This window comes from Cupressus sempervirens, chromosome 10, assembly GCF_028749045.1.
Source record: "Cupressus sempervirens isolate cs-2001-9-10 chromosome 10, ASM2874904v1, whole genome shotgun sequence".
NCBI classification, from domain to species: Eukaryota; Viridiplantae; Streptophyta; class Pinopsida; order Cupressales; family Cupressaceae; genus Cupressus; species Cupressus sempervirens.
In genome coordinates, this window is record NC_143127.1 from 900,937,469 (window position 1) to 900,959,955 (window position 22,487).

The window sequence follows — 22,487 nt, forward strand, 5'->3', positions numbered from 1 at the left end:
AAGCAAAAAGATGTCACACAACCGAGAGGAGCGGTAACCCACTTCTCCTCTTTCACTTCTCAAGGGTATAAAGTTCCTTGAGGCTTAGCCCGAGTGAAAAACTCTTGATTCCAAGAGAGGTGTCTTTGGATTCACCTCCCAATCTTTATACTCCGCCGGAACGCTAGAGTTGAGGTTGTCCCAAGGGGTGATGAAATTCCCAAGCAGGCCTCCTAAAAAGAGAAACAAGGTTTTGGATCCTAATCTTATGCACCCGAGATGGCCTCGAAAGGCGACAAGGGGAGAGAAGACTTGGATGACCTTGGGCTAAAAAACACACTTGTTCTTTTACCAACTGACTCTTATGTGTGTTGATCTAGACTTTGCAAGCACTCATGTTTAAGAGACAATGTTCAATTCCAACGTGAAGCGTTTAACAAAAGTAAAATTGAGCGAAGAATGAATACAAGAAGAAGAGTTAGGGTCAACAAAAAAGTAAACCCGCACACCCGGAGGCCCTCCATGTCAAGTATTAATTAATTTCCTTTAAGGCATTCAAGAGTTGGTGTGATTTTGTTTTAAGCCCAAAACAAAGGTGTGTGAGATTCGATTTCAAGCACGCGCTCGGAGGCTCTCTACGTCAAGATTTGTCCAATTTTTATGCCCAAATGAAGTGTGAGTGAGATTAATGCGCATTCAAGGATTTTTCCAACTTAGAAAAACCACTAAAGACCCAAGTGAGTGGAGTTTGATATTTGTGGAGCACTTAACACCCTCTTAGATAGACCCATCCCCATAGATGGCGCTGAGATTGCAACTAATGGTTAAATAGATGGGTGATTAAAGAGGGTGAGTCCAACTACAAACTTACTCAAAGCGTCTTTATTAGTTTTTATAACTTAGAAGATTTCAAAAATGTGGATTCTTTTTATGCCCCAAAAGATGATTATTTGATCTATGGCATTCAAGATTGGATTTGTTGTTTTAATCATGCATTTATAAAAAAAACAAACTTGATTTTAATCCATAGCACTCAAAAGTGATTTTAGCAACATGCATTCAAAGACAAGTGATTAAACATTCAAGTTTTTTCCTTTGAGCATTCAAGATTGAGATTTTGTGTGTTATTTTAAGAACTTTGAAGTGTTTTGTTTTAACCTTAGATCATTCAAGATTGTTTTGGACTCAAAAGTGAAAATGACTCTTTGGACTTTGATTTTCATTCAAGATTTTGTGTTCTAGTTTGCATATTTTAAGCCCAAAAATGATATTCCTAGATTGTTTTGATGCATGAAAAACTTAAGAAACATTTAAGATTTTGCAACAAGACATTTGTTTGGAACAAATAACAAAGCTTTTAGGACAATTTTTGGCAACCATTTAGGACTCTTAGTTTTCATGAGATTTTTAAAAGAACTTTAAAATATTTGCAAATGAGGTTCATTTTATCCTTGATTGATGCTTTGAGTTTGATTTAGATTTTAGTGTGCACTTAGAGTTGATTTTGAACCTTTTGAAATGGAAACTTGAAGTTCTTTTTAAATTTCCAAAAATGAAGTGTTCCTAACTTTGCATGAATGCATCTAAAACCTTGATGTTGCAAGGATGCAAATGATTGGATTGGTTTAGTTTCACTTGTTAAAAGATTTTTTCTTTTTTGCAAATTTTTAATTTTTTAATAGATTTAAGTATGATTTGGGGGTTCATTTTAAGCACTAAAAAGAAGTGTGTATGATTTTGCTTTCTTAAAAAAAAATGGCCAAGATCTCCCACAAGAAGAAGAAGTAGTAGATGGAATAAGAAGAATATAGACAAGAAGAGGAAGAAGAATTCCAAGTTCTTTGTCCACCTATAATCTTGAAAAATCTACAAACACTATGAGATAGATTATGAGTTCCTTTATCTTTTTCATGCTCATGTGAACTTACAAAACCAATTTATACAATCCTACCAATCACAAAAACAAACAAAATTAGCCAAAATTAGCAAATGACATACAAAACTTGACTAAAAAAGCTAATGAAGATGACCCATGCGGGGTCCCACTGGGCGTGCCAAAATGTATATGAGCAATGTTAGTATGCTAATAGAAACCAAATTTAAATAAAGCTTCTACAAACTAAACAAAATTCATAAACTTCAAGATAGACTAAGATGAGCTCTCAATTGAGAATATGAGCCATTAATGGTCTCTCTCAATGAGAAGCTCTCATGTTGAGTAGCTTTGTCTAAATAGATAGGATGTATGCTCAAGCTTTATGCTTCAAAAAGAGCTTCAAATGGAGTTGGAATTTGGGTGTGAGTGTATGGTTTTGATGTAAAATGACTTCTTAAAATGGCATTATGACTTTACTTCATGGATTGTGTCAAAATGGCTTGGGAGAGGATTCCTTAAATAGGCAAAGGGCTTGAGGGATCAAGGGCTAGGATGCAAGGATGGGGAAAAGCTCATGGAGGGCTCAGATTGCATGAGGAGAGCACATGGATTGTGCTTCTTTATAGGCAATCAAGGAGTGACACATGTCATAGGGTGAGAGGATGGAGGAAAGGGGAAGGATGAGTCAACAAAGGAGGTTCAAGGGATAAAATCTTCATAAAGACCCTCATAATGGCTTGTAAGAGTAATAAAAGGGCTTGGAAGAGTCATTTATGGTCTAGTGGGCTTCATAAAGTTTTATGGTTGAGATATTTTGAAGGAGATGAGAGGAATTTTGACTTGGGCTTGATTAGGAAGGTTTTAAGCTTGCTTAGGATTGTGCAAATGATTAGAGGATGGATTAGGATGGTTTAGGATTAGCTTAGGGATAGGCAAGTGGATGGAATTTAATGAGGGTGGGTGAAGGAGGAGATATTTTTTAACTTTGGCTTGGGTTAGTAAGTCTTAACCCATGTTTAGAGAATGTGACAAGGTTAGGAGGGGATTAGGATTAGGTTTAAAGACATCTTCTAGAAGAGTCTAGACTTTGGATGGGGATAAAGACTTTCTAGAATAGTCTAGAACTTCCTAGGATGAGGATGAAGACTTTGTAGAAGAGTCTAGAACTTCTTAGGATGAGGATAAATTAGATTCCTAGGAAATAAATAAAGTTTTATTTATTTCAAGGGTTTGGGTTGAGGAGATATTTATTAAATTTTTTTGAATAAACATGAGGATTAATATTTAATCTTAATTAAATATTTTGAGTTGGGATTAGGGGTAGGAAATGATGGGATTAGCCTTTAATCAAAATTAAAGAAGGATTAGAAGATTTTGGAAGAGGTTAGTGGTCTTAAGGAAATTGGCCGAGTTTTGGGCAAAAAATAATTTTTTTATTTATTTTGGGTTTTTTGGTCAATTTATTAATTAAATAATTAATAAATAAGGAAATAATGTTTAAATAAGATTTAAACATTTTTGGGAGGGATTCCTTAATTAAATATTTTTAATTAAGATAAAGGGATTTACTGACATAAAAATAAATAAATTAATTAAATAATTAATTAATTAATAAATGATGATGTCATCAAGAATTTTTCAGAAAATAAAAATACTTTATTTTCTAAAGGTTTTTAGGTGTCTACAATAACATCCTACAAAATGACATTTTCAGATCTGTATAACATTTACACAACAACTCCCAAATGGAGGATAAAAACAATGCTCATCGGGCTCCCGAAAACAACATAGAATAGCTTAGAAACACCACAAAAACACTAATAATCTATCACAGAAGTATAATCATGACTAAGTACATATATTTAGCTCTATTTTAACATCTAAAAGTCTAAAATACATCAGCAACCCAAACTGATATGGAATACTCAACCGGAAACACCAAACTCTTACAAAAAACACACCCGAAAATCCACAAATATGCACTGTTCAGCACAAAGGCAAACTCTGCATGAGCATGCACATGGAATGGCTTTAAACTCCTGTCCTTAGCCTTCCTGGAAACTTGTTGTCATGTCCCCTTTTCAAATAATTAAAAAATAATAATCTTTGCTAAGGCAGGCAGGCTCAAGAAAGTGAAGTTTCGGAAAAAGGGGGTTAATCTTTGGAAACCGTTGGACTAATAAATGAAAATTATTATTAAAATATGTTTCATTAACCTCTCTTGGATGTGAGTTATAGTTATGCCCTTTTTTAATGGGTTTGGAGGCATTTTGGGAGATACCAGAACTTGATTTTTGCTCATTCTTTGTTATTCTTCAGAGGCTGCCAAACCTGTGGAGAAGGAGACCCAAGAACGGGAGTTTGCAGGTTTCCAGGGAGACCCAAGAATGAGAGTTTGAAGGTTTCCAAGAAGGCTAAGGACGGGAGTTTGAAGCCATTCCATGTGCATGCTCATACAGAGTTTGCCTTTGTGCTGAACAGTGCAGATCTGTGGGTTTTCGGGTGTGTTTTTTGGTATGAGTTTGGTGTTTTCAGTTGAGTATTTCATATCAGTTTGGGTTGCTGCTGTATTTCAGACTTTAAGGTGTTAAAATAGAGCTGAATACATGTATTGGGATGTGATTAAATTTTTGAGATAGATTATTAGTGTTTTTGTGGTGTTTTCGGGCATTTTTGTGCTAATTTCGGGAGCCTGATGAGCATAGTTTTTGTCCTACATTTGAGAACTGTTGTGTAAAGGCTATACGGATCTGAAAATGTCATTTTGTAGGATATTATGCTACTGAAATTTCTATAAAAATGTCCACTTTCAGATTTATTAATAATAGGTGAAGCTGTGAAGCTTTTGGCACAATTTCTGGCATACCCGATTTGGGGTTTCTTGAGAAATTTGGCGGATCTTTGTGATATTAGTTGTTTGATCTTAAAGATCTGATTAGAGGTTGGAAATATCATACAAAATCAGAAAAGGGACATTTGAGTGGTATCAGAGCTATGATCTTGCCAGCCTGAGGGTTTGTAGAAGCTTGCATGTCAGTTTTGACAACTACCCAGATCTTGCATGTCATAATTTATGATTGCATGTTGCTTCTAATCAGATGCATGTCAAAATTTATGGTTGCATGCTACTTCTAATCATTTTCATGTTAGTTCTTAGTGAATTTTTTGGTTGTAGAAGTTTGCATGTCAGTTTTGACAACTACCTAGATCTTGCATGTCATTTTTGACAACTACCCAGATCTTGCATGTCATAATTTTGTGGTTGCATGTTGCTTCTAATCAGTTTCATGTCAAAATCTATGGTTTCATGCTACTTCTAATCATTTTCATGTTAGTTCTTAGTGAATTTGCTGGTTGTAGAAGTTTGCATGTCAGTTTTGACAACTACTCAGATCTTGCATGTCAGTTTTGACAACTACCCAGATCTTGCATGTCATTTTTGACAACTACCCAGATCTTGCATGTCATAATTTGGTGGTTGCATGTTGCTTCTAATCAGTTGCATGTCAAAATCTATGGTTGCATGCTACTTCTAATCATTTGCATGTTAGTTCTTAGTATTTGAAGAAGTTATATCCTATTGGGGTTACACTCTACTTTATCCAGAATGGATAGGTATAGTACAGAGTCTCAGAGGACATGATCTTGGACAATTGATATCCAGAGTCAAAACAGTAGAAAGGATGGTTATTTAGACATTCGAGATAAACTTATGAAAATAAGCCATGACATGTCTGAACAATTGATTGAGCACCACCGTATAATGAATGACATGTTTTCTGACCTAGCTAAGGTGGATAAGTTGACTGGATTTCTATTTGGCATATTTTCTCATAGGACAGATGACACAATTCCCAAGAAGTTGCATGAGGAGTTTGAGAAACTAACTGATAGCCAGGTAGAGGTCTCAGATTCTACTCTGCCACAGGAGGTGGTGGGAAAGGATATTACACAGATTGATAGTAACGGTCAACTTGAGACTCAGATTGAGACAATTGTTTACAGGTCGTCAAAGGGCGATGCCACAGGTATTCAGGATGGTATAGTTACAACAGGCAGTGACTACAGTCTAGTGGGTTCAGATGATGATTATGAGGATGTTGTTGTGCAGGATGGTGAGATACCTGGTAGAGATGAGCAGACATTGAGCATTCATGACTTTGCTGAGAAAGAGTACCAGGCACAGTTAGATGCTTCATCACATGAGGTTGAGGCTGGTAGTACTTCACATGATTTTTCTAGCCAGTTGAAGGTGAACAAAGATAGTATTGTGACTTCATTATCTCATCATGACAGGTATGTGGAGTTAGTTGGTATTGGTCATATTACTCAGGTGAGGAGTTTGCTTGAGTTATCAGTTGATTCTAGTTTACGGATATGGACTCGAGATTGTTATATTGGTGTTTGGGATTTAGTTGACTGGAGATCTTTAACACTTTTTGGTAGCAGTGTTTGTTTGGGTGCTATCATGGAGTTGATTAGCAGATTACACGATGTTGTCTTTTCTTGTGCCAATATCTTGTCTGATGTTGGTATTAGTTTTTATACACTGATGTTGGGCTTTGTTCATATATCTAGTCGACCATACTTGCTAGAATGTGTTGATAATATTTCATATTTGGCAGTGTGTATAGATGAGTCCCAGGATCATATTGGCATTGATGACATCCAGGAGGATGTAGTGGGCAGTTTTGAAGACTTAGTTTCCTTGGGTATAGAGGAGTTGGACAGCAATGCTAATGTTTTTGATACTCCATATGTTGATATGAGCTTTAGATTTGATTCACACGATATGGATGGTAATACTCTAGAGACTAGTAACTTTGAGGATACTCTTTTAGACAATGCATCAGAGGAGGTTTGTAGGAGACAGTCAAGCCAGCGCCATCATGTGTCTAATCAGTTGAGAGTTAGTGACCGAGACATTGCTATCACTTGCCAGCATTTCAATGCTACTCGTCAGTTGTTAGCAGTTTATGGATGGGGTTCTCCTACTAGTGATGAGCAGGAAGGCAGTTATCTTTCCTTGACAGAGATCCACTCTTTATGGGAGGCTATTTGGATTTTGAGACAAAATTATATGCAGTTGGTAGCTGACAGAGATTATCTTATGGAGTGGGGCAGTACAACATATGATGCATTGTTGGCCAAGGAAGATGAGGTGAGTGAGCTTACTGAGCAGCTTGAGGTGACTTCTGAGATTCTTGAGAGTACACAGTTGGCTTTCAAGGAGTCACAGTTTCATTTGGCTAAGGTGACCATGGAGTTAGAGCAACTACAGTCTTTACCTGATTCTATACAGTCACAAGTTGTGGTGTTTGGTGATCCGAGGATGTCCATGGCCGAGATTGTCAGAGACAATGGAGATGGAGATGCATCCATCCTTGATACTAACATTGGCATATTAGGTTCATTCCCACTAGAGTCAGGTTTAGTTGAGTTGGGTGTTGTAGCAGATTGTTGTATGCCTGACAGGGTGGTGGCCTCTAGTATTGAAGGCACGGAGACTAGAGATGTATCAAAGATCATGTGTGATGTTGGTGAGTCGGCAGTTGGCATGGTTCCTGCTAGTAATACTACTCCCTTGGTGATATCTTCGGAGGTAGTAGTTAGTTCCAACATGGTTACTGATCAATTGCAGTTAGTTTCATCTGGATTACAATTTGAGCAACTGATTGAGATTGGCGCATTCTATTGGCATTACACTATGAGGTATACTCATCAATTGACCTTTGATGACCATGTTGATGAGATGATGATACAAAGATGTACTTTGGTTCCTAGTGCTTGTCGTCAGTTATGGGATAGTTTGACACCTCAGGATGAGGGTTGTGATGGGCATGACATGGCGATAGGTTCTACAATTGACAGCTTGATAATACATGACTTAGAGCAGGAGTTTCAGAGTGATGCTTCAGCGGGTGTTGTTATTGATTCTACTCCTTTGGCTATGACATCTCCTGACTTAGCTGGTGATCAGTCACAGTGGGTTGTATCATTTGTTCCTGGTGAGTTGTTGACTAAGGTTGGTTTTTTTTATCAACATTATATTGCAAGGTATGTACATCAGTTAGCATTTGATCCTTGTTTTGAGGAGTTGATGGCAGGAAAATTTGGTTTGGGTTCCAATTCTTGCTATTTATCTTGTGATGGCTTTTCACCATCAGGGGTGCATGGTAGTTATGGTTATGAGATAGTGGTCAGTGATCCACAGAGTTGTGTTGACTGCAGGCATTGTATAGTGTGTGGATTCTCCATACTTGGTACAGTTTCATTCGGGAGCATTCACCATTGTTGCAGAGTTGGATTGTACATTCTGTATAGGCCAGTGGAATGCATTGATGGTATTTACTGTGTTGGTAGTCCACTTTACTTGGGTCTTGATGTTCTAAGAATTTGTGCCTCATGGGTTTCTGACTGTGGAAGTTGTGATTTTGGAATTTGGTGGAGCTATAATTGTCCGTTTGATTATGGATTCCTCTTGGTCATATTGCCGAGGATATTGCAGGAGCCTGTGTTAATTGGTAGTAGTATAGTTCATGACTACATTTGGGATCCAGGTGGATTGATTGGTTTATTATTCAGCCATTGCTTGAGGACAAGCAATGTTTGGGAGGGGAGGACTTGTTATGTCCCCTTTTCAAATAATTAAAAAATAATAATCTTTGCTAAGGTAGGCAGGCCCAAGAAAGTGAAGTTTCGGAAAAAGGGGGTTAATCTTTGGAAACCGTTGGACTAATAAATGAAAATTATTATTAAAATATGTTTCATTAACCTCTCTTGGATGTGAGTTACAGTTATGCCCTTTTTTAATGGGTTTGGAGGCATTTTGGGAGATACCAGAACTTGATTTTTGCTCATTCTTTGTTATTCTTCAGAGGCTACCAAACCTGTGGAGAAGGAGACCCAAGAACGGGAGTTTGCAGGTTTCCAGGGAGACCCAAGAACGGGAGTTTGCAAGTTTCCAAGAAAGCTAAGGATGGGAGTTTGAATCCATTCCATGTGCATGCTCATACAGAGTTTGCCTTTGTGTTGAACAGTGCAGATTTGTGGGTTTTTGGGTGTGTTTTTTGGTATGAGTTTGGTGTTTTCAGTTGAGTATTTCATATCAGTTTGGGTTGCTGCTGTATTTCAAACTTTAAGGTGTTAAAATAGAGCTGAATACATGTATTGGGATGTGATTAAACTTTTGAGATAGATTATTAGTGTTTTTGTGGTGTTTCTAGGCATATTTGTGCTAATTTCGGGAGCCTGATGAGCATAGTTTTTGTCCTACATTTGAGAACTATTGTGTAAAGGCTATACGGATCTGAAAATGTCATTTTGTAGGTTGTTATGCTGCTGAAATTTTTGTAAAAATGTCCACTTTCAGATTTATTAATAATAGGTGAAGCTGTGAAGCTTTTGACACAATTTCTGGCATACCCGATTTGGGGTTTCTTGAGAAATTTGGTGGATCTTTGTGATATTAGTTGTTTGATCTTAAAGATCTGATTAGAGGTTGGAAATATCATACAAAATCAGAAAAGGGACATTTCACTTGTAAACTCCCGTTCTTGGGTCTCCTTCTCCATAGGTTTGGCAGCCTCTGAAGAACAACAAAAAAATGAGCAAAATCAAGTTCTCAAATGAGCCAAAAATGCCTCCAAATCCCTTAAAAGAGGGCATAACCCTAACTCACGTCCAAGAGGGGTTAATAAAACATATTTTAATAATAAATTTTATTTATTAGTCCATTGATTTCCAAAGATTAGCCCCTTTTGCCGAAATTTCACCTTTTTTGGGCCTGGCTGCCTTAGCAAAGATTATTATTTTTAAATATTTGAAAAGGGGACATGACACTTAAGGTCAGACATGGATGATTTCTTTGGAACTTAAAAAATCACATTCATTTTTATGATTCTTATGGCTTAACATAGGTTATACTTTGGTTTATTTGGAACTTGTTAATGAGCTTATTAATAACATGCTTAGTATCAGAACTCATATTCAGGATAATAATATCCCAGAGTCTGTTAATAGGTGGTTTTATTTTAGTGTTAGAGATCAGTTCATTAGAGCATAAATAAGAAAATACTTCCTTATACTCACTTCTTAGATGATCGATGACTAAAGCACTCCATTTATTATAGCTCTTTTTTTTCAATGGTGTGAGTTGTCATGTTGACAACACAGGAGTTTGCACTCTAATTATGCACATGTTGTCTACACTTAGGAGTTAGCAAATTATTTGAGCACATGGTGTCTACAACATTCTAGACACCTCACCGTGCTTATCGTCTTATTGTGGAAGATATGTGCTTAGTTGTCATGCTTATCTCCTAGTATGTATTCTAGACACATTCTAGATGCATCGTAGAGGCCTTTATATATAGGCTCTCCTAGTGTGTATGTACAAGATTTTACATGCTTCTACATGCTTATGATAATAGTAAGAATTTTCATATTGATCATACTCTTTGGTCTACTGTGTGCTTGTGATTGTGCTCCTTGATCTTGGGTGAATTTTCTCTAAGGAAAATTCTTACATGGTACAGAGCTATACCAAATTCTTACACACATAAAATGTTGTAACTCAGTAAATATTGAATATACTCAGTAATGAATTTACTTTGTAGATCTTAAGAGGTTATTTGTCATTATCATTACATTAATTTAATTAAAAGCATAGAAAAGAAATATCATGAACACATTGGACACCAAGATTTAACGTGAAAACCCAATTTGAAAAAAACCACCAATTGCAACTAGTTACTATTTTCACTCTTCTAAAGTAAGCCGTGCAAGAGCCAACCCTGTCAAAGGTTATAAAACACACTATTAGGTGTGACCTTGTTAGAAGATTTAATCACCCTATTAGGAGTAGCCAGACGTCTTTAGACAATTCAATAGAACTACCAACTTGTTAGAGGATTTACAAATGTCTATTAAACCAACTCTATTAAGAGATTTAGATCATTTCTACAATGGTTAGAGAGTAGCAATGAATTAACCTAATTTTGATGCAACTAAATTGCTGATTACCAATCTCTATTCTGGCTTGTACTTGATTCTTCCTGATCGAATGTATCTTTTCAGCTCCACAAACACATTCTCCTTATCTTCTTATTTGCCTCCTTTCAGCATTTATCAAATCTTTAATTATTGCACTCACACACTCTATTGCACAACTTGACCTTCTACTTATATCATTCACATTGTCAAGTCAGCTGGAATACAAATTAGAGTAACTAATATTCATTTCTTGAGTCAGCTAGAACCAATAGATAAATCAATTAAACTCAATATGCTAGAATAAGAAAATTCTTTGGTAGCCGACCCAACTCGGTAGACACTAACTTAGAAGCTATTTTCCTATGTTAACCAAGTGAGGCTTGGTCAACATTGCATACTGACAAATTCCTTTGGTAATTGAGTGAGCTCGGTGAGCACCAGTTCCATCTAACATTTCCTTTATTAACTGAGTGAGCTTGATTAACACTTATCATCCACAAACTTTCCTTTGGTGCTCGAGTGAATTCGATAGACACTGCCTTCTGAACTAGGCAAACTCTGGATTATTTGGTAGCCACAGAAAATTGTCTTCAGTGCCCGAATGAGCTCGACATATACTAATTGATAATGATATGATATTTGTGTAACATCAAAGACAATACACAATTAATCAATTTTATCCAACATGTAGAAGGTCAAACAATTACATGTGCTTGCTTTACCTATTTTTAATAAAAAAAAATCAAGTTGATTTTGATCCTAGTGGTAATGCCATTGGCATTGTTAGGTCAAGAACGTAAGCCTATAGATTTGTATGGTGAGAAATTGAATGATGCTAAAAGGAAATATTTAGTCTATGATCAAGAATTCTATGAAATTATTCAAGCTTTGAAGCGATGGAGAGACTATTTGATTCCTAGAGAATTTTTGTTATAACTATTCATAAAGATTTACAATACTTAGGAAGTCAGAATAAGTTGAATCAAGGACATATAAAATGGGTTGAGTACATGCATTTTTTTTTTAATGTTGAAACATAAGAGTGGACAATCTAATAAAGTAGTAGATGCATTGAGCATAAGAAGTTTTTTGATAGAGATGAGAATTGAAGTACTTAGATTTAAGGATTTGGAGAACTTGTATGAAACTAACCCTTATTTTGCATAACCTTGGAAAGCTTGTAATAACCTTGTGGCAAATGAATAAAATAAGTTGAGTGATTATTTTAGTTGAGAAGACATGTTGTCTAAAGGAATTCAATTGAGTATACCTATAAGATCTATAACAGAAAATATCATTAAAAAGAAACATAGTGGTGGACTTGCAAAACATTTTGGGATTGATAAGGCAATAAAGATCATTTTAGAAAGATTCTTTTGGCTGCAAATATGTAAGGATGTTTAGAAGATGGCAAAGAGTTGTATAATATCTCAAGTTCCAAAAGGATGTTGTCAAAATGTTTAGTTATACACACCTTTGTCTATTCCTTCCAGGCCTTGGAAAGATATTAGTATGGATTTTGTTTTGGAATTACCTAGAACTTAGAGAAGTAATGCTTCTATGTTGTAGTGGTTGACAATTTTTTCAAAAATGATACATTTCATACATTGTAAGAAGACATCAAATGCAATACACATAGCGTTCTTTTTTAGAGATATTGTAAGACTTCAAGGATTGTGTAAGACTACTATTTCAAATAGAGATACTAAATTTATGGGCAATTTTTGGTGGACCCATTAGAAGAGGATGAATAATTATCTACAATTTAGTTCTACATTTCATCCACAAAGTGATGGGAAAACTAAAGTTGTTAAAAAAAAATTAGGTAACATTTTTGGATGTTTGATTGGAGATAGGCCTTGTAAATGACATTTGTTTTTTACACAAGATGAGTTTGCATATAATAATTCCATGAATTGAAGTACTAAGAAGACTCCTTTTATGATTGTAAATGACTCGAGTCCTCAAGGAACTAGTGATTTAAAGAAATTGGATCCTAATGTTAAGAATAGTGCTAAAATCGAAGAATTTGTGAAGTTCCTAAAGAATTTGTATGAAGAAGTAAAAGGCATTATATGTGACAATAATCAAGTCTGTTAATACAAAGAAAATAAAAAGCAAAGATACACGACTTTTGAAGTTGGAGATGAGGAAATGGTACACTTAGAGAAGAACATATTTCAAGTTGACATACATAGTAAGATGAAGATGAAGAAGTTTGGACTTTGTAGAATCTTGAAGAAACATGACATTAGTAATGCTTTTGAGCTTTAATTTCCCAAGGATATGAATATCATGTGTGTTTAATATTTCAGCCATCATTGAGTATCATAAATCAAATGAATAAACAATTCATAAGCCTAATTATCTTGAAAAGAAGACAAAAGTACTTGACATGATTTTGGATACCAAAATTAGTAAAAGCACCAAAGGAGGATATTACAAAGAGTATCTAGTTTAGTGAGACAATAATCTTGTGGAAGATAGTTCTTGGATAATAGAAGTTGAGTTGGATCATTATGATACTTCTCAGAGCACCAGAGTTTCTTGACGTGGACATTATTTCTTGGTTTACCTCAAGCACCTAATGCAAGAGCATCTTGGGTGCTTGGACAATCTGGCACCAACCTTGAAAAGATTTCCTTTCATTGTTCATTATTGTTGTTTAGAGAATGGTCATTGTTGTTCATGTATTCTCTTTTTGTACAGTTAGCTGCTTAGTGTGGACCTATCATGGATCCTTTACCTAAGGCTATAGAATCTAGTTCTACAATTTGTAGGAGTTATCGTACTCTTTGTTTGAGCTGTGTTGATTTCCTAGATGCTTAAGTAATGCGCAGGTTCGGCTTGAATGAGGTTTTGTTTGACATCATGGATTTTCATGCACTTGGGAAACTCATATTGGATCATGTTTGGACATATCCTTGTCCCTATAAATTTTTATTTTCTTGTTTGAAAGGTGATTGAATTCGCCTTTGGGGCAAGAACTATATTTCGTAATAATTTTGCTAATAGGATGGCTTGTGGTCTTGTTAGCTATATAAGCAGAGATCTAGGATTAGGAAAGAAGAATGGAGTTAGATAGAAGGAAAAAACTAAGGTTTGGCTCTGTAAGACTAATCCCTTAAGCTCACTTATTGTAACTTGAATGTATATGGATGCAACTAGGTAAGTCTTATGCCTAGCATGTTGAATGAATATTTTCTCAACATTTTTGCATTGTTCTCTATATAATTTCTTTTGGATTCTCCAAAGGGTTCACTTTTGTGTGTTACTCTTAGCAAGGGTAGCTAGGAGATGAGCTCCTAATCCCCTCCTTCCCTTATTGGCTAGGGTTTGAAATTGGCAAGAAAGCCACCAAGACAGGAGGAGCTTGCTTTGGAGCCTCAATGACGAGTTGACAAGTTGAATGGAAAAGCTTCTTTTGTGATGAAGTCACAAAGTTATTTCTTTCCAAAACCACAATGGTCCATTCTTTCTTTTTTCCATTTTTGTAGGTTGAGAACAAACCTCCGTAAGAGGAGATATCACTCCTAGCATAGCCAAAGGAAAATATTTGATCTTATGGTCCCCTGATTGATACCTATAGTAGGTGTTGGGGAGATTTAAATAAAAAACCTTCTTAGTGAAGGTGTGACCAGCCACCTAAATTTCTATAGTCTATTTGAGGTTACACTAAAGGGAAATCTTAACACAAACCCTCTCTTGAGGATGAGCATAAAAAAAATTATCATTTCAAGACAAACCACCTTGCTAAGAAACTAAGATATGATTTGCATGAAAGGCCAAAGTGACAAGGGAATGCCAAGGAACTCAACCACATGGGAACCCTTAGTTTCTTTTTGTTTGAGGCAGTAAAGCCTTGAGAACAAGACTACAAAACCAATAAGGAGGACCAAATAGATTGTAGCACATGAGAGAGGATGGCCTCAACATGGGAAGGGTTAGAATTATGAAATAAAAAAATCCCTTGGTCTAGATTTTGATGTTGTCAAGTTGAACTTTACAAGGAGTCTTTTTTTTTCTACCTATTTCCAAAATATGCTTTTAGGAAGGATCCTACTTGTAAAATAGCCTTTCAAATTATTTTTCTTTAGCCATGCACAAGCTTTATCAAAATATCAAATAAGAAACACAACATTAAATGAGGACATACCTCGTGAAATTTCAAGACAAATTTGTGAGGGCATTTTTTTAGAGACAATGCCATGAGCTTCCATCACAACAACTCCAACATGAGCATCAATTGTTGGACCAAAATTATCTAGAACTATTATAAGCCCTATGAATTCTGCAGTAAATACGATTTGACACACTCATATGCAAAGATTATTTATAAACACCACGCTACCCAAAACCTTGTAAAAACTCAAAGCATGTGTTCCTTATACTATCCTTTTCTAAAATCAAGTTTGAATTCAAATTTTTTGAAACTTAGCATTATTAACATTTGGTGCAAACAAAGTTTAAATTAATGATATTCATCATGATGTTCCACCTTCTATTTGTTTCTGCTCTTGACTTATAGTTGAGACATATTCTTGATAACTTAATTTCTTTTATTAACTCCTCCAACTTTCAAAATATTTCATTTGTACGGTAACTTTAGATTCAAATTACACAAGTGTACAAATGCACGGACTATCCTCTTAGTCAAAATTTTCAAATTTTTTATTTTCTTCATAACACCAACTTTTTTTCCAAATTTTGTGTTGTGAATTCCCACTGAAAACAGTCAAAAGTACATTTTGTCAGAAGAATAGTGCATCCTTGTACAAATATTCATTTATGGCCTTTATTCCTTTTTCAAAAAAGTTTTTATATCAATAACGTGTAGCTTTTGTTTTGTGCCAACATGTATATAGGTATTGGCTCGCCGCAACAACACAAGACCAACTTGGAAAGACTAGTGAGAGAGTAAGAGATATACGAACATCTCTGGACTTGGTAGTCAACCTTGATATTCATAAAAACATAACAGAGCTTGTTCAAAACAGTAAAGAGGTTCTTCGAAGGACTAGAATGCGTCTCGAGGAATCGCCTCTCCGGCTAATTGAGTTTGAGCCAGGTAACAAATGCATTCATTATAACGAGTCTTAAGGTTAGACATGGATGATTTCTTTGGAACTTAAAAAAAGCGCATTCATTTTTATGATTCTTATTGCTTGACATAGGTTATACTTTGATTTGTTTGGAACTTTGAAAATAAGAGGGGTTGCTAATACACTTTCTCATATGATCGTCTTGATTTTTAGGAAACAAAACAGTCGGGATTGAAGCAAAAGTAGAAAAGGTGAAGGAATTGTTGGATATTGAAGGCACGGAGCCAGCACGGGCCGTTGTATTATGCGGCTTTGGTGGTGTGGGAAAGAGCACACTCGCAGCTTCTGTCATTAAGAATTTGTATCAGAACCATCCCCACATTTGTGCAGACTACAAATTTTGCAGGGTCATAATCGATGATAAAAATGCAGATGTAACATCGCACATCATGAAGCTCCAACAGGATATTATTTATGATTTTGGAGGGGGGGAAGAATATTTGCGAAATACAGAACAGGGCCATCTGTGCCTACAAGATGTTATGGAAAATAAATCGTGCCTTCTTTTCATTGATAATGTTGTTGACAAAAATTATGTCCAACAACTCCTGCCAGAAGATCTACTGTGGTTCAACAAGTCTACGAATATGTCAGTGGAGAATTTCAACGAGTCTAAGAATATGTCAGTGGAGAATTTGGACAAGTCAAAAACAAAGCTGAGAATATTGATCACGTCACGAGAGAAAAATCTTAAATCAAAACTCAATATCACCTGTGAGGAATATGATGTGAAAGTCTTTTCTGATGAAGTGGCAAGAAGCTTCTTGAGACAAACAATCTTACACGCCGATCCACATTTCAAAGGCGGCTTTCACGAGAATGCTTGCATCAATGATGTTGCAGACGCATGCAGAGGCGTCCCCATACTCTTGTCTGTTTTCGGAAAGCACTTGAGAAATGATAGAAATCTATCGAGTTACAAAGAAGCTCTCAAGGCGCTTCGTGAGGGAAATCCCGATGGTTTTGCAAAGGAGGAGAATCTCATCAGTAAGCAGCTTTTGTTTGTTTATAATAAGTTGATGAAAGAAGAGCAAGAGGCATTTCTTGATATTTGCAAATTTTTCCACGGTTGGGACTGGGAGCTTGTTTGTAAGATTCTAGATGATGATACAGTTAGGACTCTTCAGAGCAAAATGCTAATAAATAAAAGTGACTTGGGCGTCGTTATTGTTCACGACGTCCTTCGCTTAATGGGGGAGAAAGAAGGCGAGCGAACAAGAATATCAAATTACAATGATCTATTAGAAGTCATAGAAGATGATGAAGCAGATCTCAGAAATATAAAGGGCATCTCCCTTGTTGGGAACGACTCCTTAATTTCTCTTGAGGCGAGTGTTCTAAATGCCACGTTCAAGTCGTTGAGAGTGCTGATGATCGGAGATTGGGTGAAGATCAATGGGCCTCGCTGCGATGGAGCTTTTAAAAAATTGAGATATCTCAGTGTGGGAGATACAATTGATTTCCCATTTCAAGATGCTTCAAAACTGGTCGGTCTCAAGGCTTTCTTCAACAGATCGAAGGAAGGCATGAATTTGCATAAGGTAAGAATTATTTCAAATTAAATACAAAGAAATAACCAGTATATTAATTTATATTCACCCCTACTGCAATTTGAGCAACACGGTCTCAGCTTATTGTTTGCGGCTGTAAGGTGATGTCTTTTTATTGCGATGAATATGAATTGCTGTAACCATCTTCCTTTCCATGGTTACAATTAGTTTTCAGGCTGGATTTAAGTAACATGTACTGTTCCAAAATCTTCATTTTAAAAAATGATGGTTATGTGACGTTTTGTTTTTTGTATACAGCTTCCACCGAGTCTGAAGATCATCTGTCATCATGTACCAGATAGGTATGCCCATTCCTTTGAAACACTTCCATTGCAAAATCTACGTTCTTTACAGAAATTTACTGTGAAAGCGAAGAAACTGGTGAAACTGCCAGAGGGATTTGGGCTCCCTGCATCTCTAGTAGATTTCCAGTTGAACTGTTGTGGGCAGCTACCAAAAAACATCAGTAATCTGGCTGCTCTTGAGCGTTTGATTCTGGATAAATGTGACTTGGAATCTTTGCCTCAAGGAATGGGAAAATTCAAGAAACTGAAGTATTTGAGCATGCAAAGCTGCACAAAGTTGGCTTCCCTGCCGGAAGAAGTCGGGCTGCTATCTTCAATTACTTGTCTGAGGCTATCGGGGTGCACCCTTCTCCGATATTTACCCGAAGACCTGGGAAACCTGAGTGCACTTGAAGAACTGAGCCTGAGAGACTGTGAGAATTTGAGGGAACTACCTCAACGCATTGGCAGTCTATCTTGTCTACAGAAGTTGGACTTGACTCGATGCACCTCCTTGAAAATACTGCCAGAAAGCTTTGCAGAGCTTCCAATAGAGTCACTCACTCTCTATTCACTGCTGAAATTAGAGTCGCTTCCGTCTTCTTTTGGAAACATGCCGTTTCTTTCTCACCTGGAATTGATATCATGCAACTCATTATCCACTCTCCCCAAAAGCTTTGTGTTATTGAAAAGTTTGAAAACATTAGAAATAAGGGACTGCAGCAACATCGTGGCGCTTCCAGAAGACATTGGGAAGCTAAGTTTATTGAGTGAAATGACTGTGGACAATTGTCCGAAAATGCAGGAGTTGCCTCCTGGATTTCAAGCGCTGCCGGCCTTAGAAAAATTATACTTGTTCGACTGTAACAGCTTTGCGAGTCTTCCTTCAGGGTTCGGGGAGCTTGCATGCTTGCAGACCTTGTTCTTAAAGGGCTTGTTTATATCGAGCCTTCCAGATGGATTCGGCAACCTCAAAAGATTAGCCACTCTAGTAATAAAATGGTGTTACAAACTAGAAACATTGTCAGATGATTTTGAAACTTTGCCATCTTTGTCTATGCTGAATTTGTCGAGATGTTATGAGTTGGACGGCGCAACAATGGATAAAATAATAAACTTACAGCATTGCGACTATGTAGATATTCAAGGAAGTGTTAGATTGATGGGGAGATGGAAAGAAATTCGGGAGGAGGACGATTATCCGATGGCCGTGATCACTGAAGACGATATTGTGGTAAGTGGAGGATCCGATCTTTACATGTTTATCTCATTGCAATTCTTCTCATATATATAAAATAGACATATATGACTCATCTTTCGTATCTGTTCTTTTCAATTCATGGAGTGGAAGCGGGCTGCGAGAGGGGGCTTGCTGCGCGGGAAGTGCGTAGAGTGGGACAGCACTGCACAGGAATTGATAGAGCGGTCAACATCGACGTTATTCGAGGAGAATACGACAGTGGCCGTGATCTGCCTCCCTCTGCGCATGGAATTTCACCATCATCATCTTCTACAACGACTCGTTGGGGCGGCCATGGAAAAAGCAAAGACGGACTCTACGAGTGGAAGGCTGAGGATTTTTTATGTGAAAAGAGTAAAGGGGAATGGTGAAATGACAAAACAAGAGAAAGAAGAAGAAGAAGAATGTCTCCGACAAATTTTGAAGTTGGCGCCAAAAGGATCGTGTGGCATCGCTTCAACTGACCTCAGGCGCCATCATCTCATTACCTACATTTTCTTTGACCGTGGCGGTTACAAAGCTGACAACAAACTTGCCTGTTGCATGGTGAATGTAGTGGTGGATGATAAACAACACAAATTTGGGAATTTCATACATAGATTTGGAGAGGATGACATTTCAGGAGAGGCCATATTGCAGGGTTCAGATAGCTCCTATAAAGAAGAAATAATTTCCACTAGAATTGGAGAGTTCATAGAATCAATATGTTCAGGAAAGTCTTCTGAAACAGCTGGGCCGCCCAATGAAAGCAGGCTTACAGATTTTATTCGAATATTGAAGGAAAACAATGCACAACACCTCGTCGACGGTTCACTAAACGAGGTACGTTCATTGTATAATAATACTACAGAATTATTGTTTTCATGTAAATATAGAAATCATAAATTTGAAGCAAAATGATATATTCAATGTATAATATGACTGGAAACAAAACTTTTAGTTGCCTTTAATACGAATTTTACACAGTTGCACGATTCAGGTAATATGTTGTACAACAAATGTTTCAGGTACCGTTGGATCAGCTAAAGGGCAATGTGGTAGGCATCTTCATGAGTGATCTAAATACGCCTGAATATATAAAGTTAGAGAATATTTATAAAGAAGTCAAATCTGAAGGCCACAATTTTGAAATGGTCTGGATTCCTCTACTTAAAAATGAATTATATGGGCTTGGTACTTACACAAGGGCTATTCAGAAAATGAGCTGGACAGTTCTTCCCAATCCTAATATGGTTAAAGTGGAAAGGAAAAATCCAGTTTGCATTATTTTTGATGAAGAAGGAAATATTGCAAATCAAAATGCATTGTCTGCAATGATGTCATGGGGTGTAGAGGCCTTTCCATTCACCAAAAGCAAGGTTAATGAAATTGTATCTATCATGCGTACTCAGTCAAGCTTGAGTTTTCTCTTCAATAAATCTAATCTGGTAAGATGTTATATTGACGTAATTAGTTTTTATATTATTTTATTGGATTGTTATATGATTTTTAAAATAAATTATAATTTATTGTTCTATTATATATATATCATCAAATGTTATTAATAAGAGCTATATTTTATTATTATTACAGGTGAACAAGGGAATAATAGAAGATAAATTGATTTTTCTTTATGCTGAGCCTCCAAGTTCAAAGCTCAAAATGAAATTCAGCTTAGAACAATCAAAACAAATCCATAGAAATGTTCAAATTATATATGTCGGCTATCTTTTTGAAGAAGATTGTGATATTGCAATGCTCAAAGATGTGTATGAAGATGCGGTACAAGAAATGCATTGGCCTAAACTATCTTTTGAGGACATGGTAACTTTTTGGTATCGTTGCAAGTATTATTGTGAGGAAATTGATGGTAACTTAGATTTGATAAATGAAGAACTCAAATTACTTGGTGAGCTTCTATACATAGAAAAAAGATGGCTAGTTGCACTAGATAGTGATGGAGTGGTGACAAGGAGTGGATATGAAATGGTAAAGATGTGCAAAATAAATAATGAGAAAATGGATGAGGTGGATGTGATAATGAGGAAGGAATTATTGGAAAGTTTATCATTGGGAAAATGCAATCAAATGGTTAGGAAATATTTTAGGGATACAATCATAAACCATCCAAAACATCCACAACATGATTTGACAATTGATAAAGGAGAGATTACAGCATATTATTGTAACTCATGCTATTTTAGTAGAAAAAGTACATGGGACCAAAAAAGAAATTATAGTTGTGGCCAATGTAATTGGGATTTGTGTAGCCAATGTTGGGAGTTATTTTTAAAAGGAGAAGTACAAAATTGTCACCAAGAATAAGGATACTATCAAGGTTCTCTTGGCGGACATTTTTCTTTCTTGTAAAAGGAATTATAATATTTGTATTCTTTAAGAAAGATTCAACTTAATTTTGTTATAGTATTGTTTCACATCCATTTCTTGTATACCCTTTTATATATGAGTAATATTTACACATTTTCTTTGTACTCATTACGAATAGTACATGCATTATAAATATTATTATTCATGTAGCTGTATATGTTTTTATATCTTCGATCATCAATTTTAAAGTTTCACTATTACATGTTTTAAAATTAATTAACATTTTTGTGAATATTATTTTAAAATTTTAGTAAAATATTACTTGTTAAATCAAATATTTAAGAAAATCAATATTTATCTATATTTAGTAGTTATTTAAAAATTTATATTTAAAATGATATTTTTTTTAGAAAAATAAATTAATACCATATGAATCTTTTGTTTGGTTTTAGAAGATTGTCATTTGATAATTTGTGATAATGTTTTTTTGTTATATTTCTATCTAAAATCTAGTTTGAATTATAATTATGAATTATTAACTTTAAAAAATTAGTGTTAATACACATTCTAGATTCTAAATCTCTTAGCAAGAATATTTGATGTAAAAAATAATAAATATTCTAGATTTTAAAAATTTTAAACCAGATTTTAGTAAATGCAAAACTATAAAATTGAGTTTAAGTTTTTATTCAAAAATTGAAGGAAAATAGTGTAGATCACTATTGGAAATTTACAATAGGAAAGTAAACTCTTGAGGGGGGGGGGGGGGAGAGGGGTGGTGAATCAACACTTTAAACTTTCAATCTATAAAACTATTCACCACACATCCATCTCACAATCTATGCATATAAATTGAAATATCAAATTAAGCATATACATCCATAGCATGAAAGTAAAACATTCAACACATGTATGACACAAGATATTTGGTTACCCAGAAACCCTCCAAAGAGAAGGTAAAACTGGGGTGGGGATCACACCAACAAATCTTCACTACTATAGTAATAAAGTGAATCCAATGAAGGTTACAATGTTTGATCATGAAACATGATCTATCCTGTGAAAGGTCTACCAAGTTAAAGGCTTACAAGATTGTTAGATCTTACCCTATTAAATGATTTAGAACACCTTGCTAAAAGTGTGCCTAGTAAGAGC

At 35.7% G+C, this 22,487-nt stretch overlaps 1 protein-coding gene across 2 annotated transcripts in view; it reads left to right on the plus strand.

The window, feature by feature from the left end:
- Positions 1 to 21,426, plus strand: part of LOC149536912 (uncharacterized) — a 59,239-nt gene extending 37,813 nt beyond the window's left edge. Inside the window, exons 4-9 of one of the 2 annotated variants that reach the window (XM_089805625.1) lie at positions 15,715 to 15,917; positions 16,105 to 17,492; positions 17,760 to 19,019; positions 19,131 to 19,847; positions 20,033 to 20,452; positions 20,598 to 21,426. In XM_089805625.1, coding sequence (XP_089661751.1) covers positions 15,715 to 15,917; positions 16,105 to 17,492; positions 17,760 to 19,019; positions 19,131 to 19,847; positions 20,033 to 20,452; positions 20,598 to 21,329 — 4,720 coding nt within the window. In that variant the 3' untranslated portion in view covers positions 21,330 to 21,426. The remainder of the gene's footprint in view (positions 1 to 15,714; positions 15,918 to 16,104; positions 17,493 to 17,759; positions 19,020 to 19,130; positions 19,848 to 20,032; positions 20,453 to 20,597) is intronic. The other variant, XM_089805626.1, reaches the window with a different exon arrangement.
- The last annotated feature ends 1,061 nt before the right edge of the window (positions 21,427 to 22,487 follow it).